Below are 4930 nucleotides of genomic sequence, written 5' to 3' on the forward strand. Positions count from 1 at the left end.
AGAAACTGATTTTTCTTTTTTCGCGGGGCGTATCATGACGACAATGCACGTAATTGGTTTCTTATTAAATTGGTCATTTCTCATAAAGTTATGATCACAACAGTGGTATACAGAGCTTTATAGTGCAACCGTGCTTTCTCATGAAATAAATTCAACTTTTTCAATCAAAAATAACACCGAATTAAATATATCAAAATTATTTTATAATATGATAATTTCCGATAAGCAACTGATGAGCTATATATTATATATATTAACTATATATATTTGAGTAACGAGTATTTCAAAGTATATAAGGTGTTCCAACTTTAAAGAAAAACCGATTTTGAATATGTTTTATATGGTGGGGTCCTAATATTGACACTATATAAAAATGCTAAAGATAATGTTCCACTTTTTTACATAAGATTAGTTATTATAAATATAAGCAAATTAATTAAGCGGCTTCGGAGATAATTGGATTCTAATCATTTTCTTGTATAGTGACTAACCTAAATATTATTTCTATATAGAACTATATACATATACATTCAAATTAACTAACTCCTTATAACCAGAAGAAAGAGTTTTAAATTGTGCTCCGAGATATGGGTGCTTCATTATATGTTAAAATCGCGCAGGAAGTTTTCAAAAACCTCATTTTTCATTCTAATCCACTACAATTATACAACTTAAACCACTTTAGCGGTGTTTAGTTAAACGTAAATTAGATACCACGTAAATCAAAGCAATGTCTTCAATATTAGTTTGTAAATAATGCAAACTTTAATTGTATTCCAAATTTATTCAAAGTATTTTTTAAATAAAATTAATATTATAAAAATGAATTATATTGAATACATATATTTGCACTTATTATTTGTTCTTATATGTAATCTATTTAAAGCAGGATGTTCTAATACTTATGGAGTTGATATGCATTATTTGCTTTCTTCAAATACTTATAGATCCACGACATTAATGTCTTCTTCCATGTATTCATCAACCGCAGAAGGTTGTGCCGCATTCTGAGCTGGTTGTGCTAAACAATCACCTGATTGTTCGGACTCATCCTTTTTTTCAACTAGTTTGCTTTTCTTCTTGCGAGGTGCATTTAGATGATACTTAAGTCCATTTAAACTCTTATATCTTTTGCTACATCCTGCTATAGGGCAGCTATAGGGTTTTACCTCTGAATGTTCTGCTAATCGCACTGACAACTTTATAATTTCTTCCACAGTTAAACCACTTTGCTCAATATGAGTATTTCTGTTACATCTAGTCATTGTGGTAGCCCCTAATTCATTTTGCATTTCTCTAAGTGCGTTGACTTGAGCAGGTATTGAAATAAGTTCACCTGGTGGATTTTGGGAATACATACCGCGACTTGTAGTTGGCATTTCAGTACTGAATTCCAATGCAAAAGAATTTCGGTCAGTAGTAGGTTCATCTCTTTGATCTGGTACTAATAACGATTCAGTATTGAAAATGCGACTGTTGGAAGCATTTTCAAACAGAAATGCTGTATCAGTTTCAACATCAGAGTCTTGATTACTTGCTGTTGGTGAGGATAGCCCAGCACTACGACTTACAAATAGTTCCATGGGTGACATTGATGGCATTTCAAAGGAATTGTATGAAGAAATTGAACTATTAAAATCACTTGCTTGTAAAAACGATTCAGGAGTATTCATGTTGAAATTTAGGACAGATGAAATTGATGGATGTTGAGCACGAGAACGGTGGACTGGTGTTTCGTTTGGGTTACCATTACCAACAATAGCTTGCAATGAAGATAAAGCATTAAAGTTTCGACGTGAACCTGAAGGTTGACTAACTGGACGACCTATTGTGAAGTCCGATACGGGGTTAGATTTTGTTATAAATTTAAGGTATAAAAGATATCTTACCCATTCTAACATCATTTATATTGTTTGGAAGTACTTTGCTTAAGGGAACCATTTGACATTGATCATTACTTATTTTCTCATCGTCGTCTAGGAAAACATGGCACCGTTCTACATGCTGAATTAAAGCTGCGAGTGAATTAAACTTTTGTCCGCAGTTGCGGTATTGGCATTGATTACCAAAGAAAAAGGCCATTATTATTATTCTTTTTTAATAATAATTACGTTAATCAAATTTTTTGGAGAGTGCGTCTAAACACGTTCAGAGTGTGACAAATGCCAGACGAAGAAAAACGAATGTAAAATCGTTCAAGTTGACACAAACGACGGCAAATTTTTTTTTTTTATTTGACATTAGGTATTGCCATGCATGAAAATGTGTATTTATTGAAAATTATATATCAATTAATCAATTGTTTACAACAAATTATATTATAAAACGATTCGGCGATTATATGAGCTGTGAAATCATAAATTTACGTCGCCCTTTCATATACTCATTTGCATTTGTTTTAACCATAGAAAGATCTTATACATATATTATAGTTTTGTAATAGATGTCTAATAGCTTTTTAGATTCATATTAGGTATAATGTGACTAACTTTTAAGTAATGTACTGGATCTGGAAAAAATTGAATAATTTTTATTGCGCTTTCAATGGTGCCTATAGACATAGGTTTCATATATATTTATTGTTTTTTTTTAGTGTAAATTCTGCTCTAATTCGTGATGAATTATATTGACTTTAAAACTAAAATCAAATCTTGTGCAGAGATATGTCAAATTAAATTACTCTACTCATAGTGTAAACACTTTAATTTAAAATGACATTTTCTAAATCAACTCTATATCGAACGGTAGTGTGAACACCATACAACACTCTGCTTACTGATAAAAACTAGACATGAAAACACATATTGACATTTTACTGCTAGCAATTCACCGATACAGAATTTTTGGAGTGACGTCAAAATTTAAGTTCCATTTGAAATTATGGTAAATCTATTGGACCTAAATGTGCTACTACATGTCCAATGTGAACTAGTCCTGTTTCTTAATCGATTGTTTGCTGCCAACACTTTTTTAAAGTATATCAAACATTAACATAACATTATTTCGGTTATAGTCTATTTAGACTATCATACTTAGCTCATTTTAAAGTTCTTTTTGATAGGAGGGAGGCTTTTGTTGGATTTCTCATTCAAAATCCATTCGGTACGAGTATAGTAAATCTCTTTTTGTTAAGTTCACGGATTCAGAGAATGCTTCCCAGAAAAACTATAATTCGGTAATTGTGCAAGTTATATTAAGTTATATTAAGAGCAAAGGGAACATAATGGAACATAATTCCAAACAAGAACTTAAAAAGATTTTTAACAAGAATATAATATTAAATAATTTATATAAATACACTCAGTAGTATTTCAAACAAAAAAAACTATTATTCATTTTTTTATTTTGTTTCGCTGTTTTAGGAGTATTCAAGTTTTAAGTAAGAAAGTGCAAACACTTAAAGTTCGGTTTAACAATGCACAATTAAGAAACACTTAAGCGTTATGTGAGTTAATTTTTACAGTGTGAAGATTTAGAGAGGGATTATAATTACGAATAATATGACAATAAGTATACATACTTATAACCGTTATACGGTTACGGTAATTATACTTACTTAGCATTTTTAGTTTAATTCCGTATAGATTTTGTATAAACTTTTTACATAAAATGGCACATATTCATATATTTATGTTTATTTGTCGAGTTAAGTACAGTAGCGGAAAAATTACTTAAAAATTTGAACCATTACCTTCACAATCAGACAACCATTGTTATCATTTTTGATGAACTTCAAAATAATCAAATATTTATTTAAGTCAATATTTTACTGAAAAGCAAAAATATTTGAGCGAAATAGCAAAATATTTAGCATGCTAATTTATATTACTCTCTTTAATTTTTTTATTGTAACTTTTTTTTCTGGCATGACAACTCTCGAATTCGAAATCTGTACCGTTGACTCGTGTCAATTTTGACGAATTGTGCACTCGTTTTTTATCGTTTTATATTTGTGACAATCGTAGAAATATGGCCGCCGCCTATTTAAAACATCAAAGAGGAAAAAAATTTTTCAAATTCATTTTCGAGCAATTAATATAAATATCATTCATTTTTCGAAGTAATGTTATTATACAATAAAACGTTAACTTCGGTGAACCACCGTATTATTCCACAACTATCTAAAAGGTTGACTTTCTGAATCTTCGTTAGTAAAGTTCTTTAGGCAAAGTCTTCCACAGCGAAAGATTTCTCAGATTTATAATTTACTAAACTTGCAAAAATTTTAATTGCTTTTGCATAAAAATGATCAAGTATATTTTATTTTTGTTATCCGATAAATAAATAACTTAATTAAAAAAATAATCCCTGCCCCACACTAAACTTTAACTATACTAGAATCATTATCATTTATTTATTTTCTAACTGATGACGGACCGTAGATCAGCATATCTTCCTGTACATCCTGAGTTGGAAGTTGTTCAAATCTTTTTGAAATCTTAATTAAGTAGGATATTTTAAAGTTTACGTCCAAAGAGTTGTGGTATAGTATGTTTAGCGTCAATGATATATTCAAATTAATAAAAACAGATGCCGCATGGTATGGTACTGTCTATATTTTATGCGCTTCATAATAGCATTATTAAAAAAAAATTTATACAGATAAATTAATGCCTTTTACTTTCACCGTAATATAATTATAAAGGTTTTTATATGTAAAACTGTTAAACATTAAAAATTCTTATAGTAAAACCATATGTTATACATGAATTCCTTAAAGCATAATTTATTTATGCTGCTCTTTTTTATGTTGAGCAAACTTTTTTTACTCTATTTTAACTATCAATACTCTCAAGAAAATGGCTGCCATGTACAGTGCGGACAAATATCTTGAGTGTAGTGCCGTTGCGGTATGATTTCATATCGTGATTTACAGCAGTACTGTATCGCATATATTTATAGCATGTCTATAAGGCCACAAGTTTAATTT

General features: G+C 29.8%; 1 protein-coding gene across 1 annotated transcript; it reads right to left on the reverse strand.

The window, feature by feature from the left end:
* Positions 1-857: 857 nt before the first annotated feature.
* On the reverse strand, positions 858-2156 carry LOC119667741 (juxtaposed with another zinc finger protein 1-like). Its single transcript, XM_038077052.1, has 2 exons — positions 1890-2156; positions 858-1825 (listed from the first exon to the last, which is right to left on the reverse strand). Exons 1-2 carry the CDS (start codon positions 2080-2082, stop codon positions 942-944), a joined length of 1077 nt encoding a protein of 358 aa, XP_037932980.1. The 5' UTR covers positions 2083-2156; the 3' UTR covers positions 858-941.
* Between the last annotated feature and the right edge of the window lie 2774 nt (positions 2157-4930).

This window comes from Teleopsis dalmanni, chromosome 1 (genome assembly GCF_002237135.1).
Source record: "Teleopsis dalmanni isolate 2A chromosome 1, ASM223713v2, whole genome shotgun sequence".
NCBI lineage: Eukaryota > Metazoa > Arthropoda > Insecta > Diptera > Diopsidae > Teleopsis > Teleopsis dalmanni.

What these genes read in the sequence shown, in the direction of transcription:
- LOC119667741 (XM_038077052.1), bottom strand. Translation starts at nt 2,082, where the DNA reads ATGGCCTTTTTCTTTGGTAATCAATGCCAATACCGCAACTGCGGACAA. An exon ending in TATAAATGATGTTAGAATGG is followed by an intron (nt 1,826 to 1,889) that starts GTAAGATATCTT and finishes ACTTCACAATAG; the next exon opens with GTCGTCCAGTTAGTCAACCT.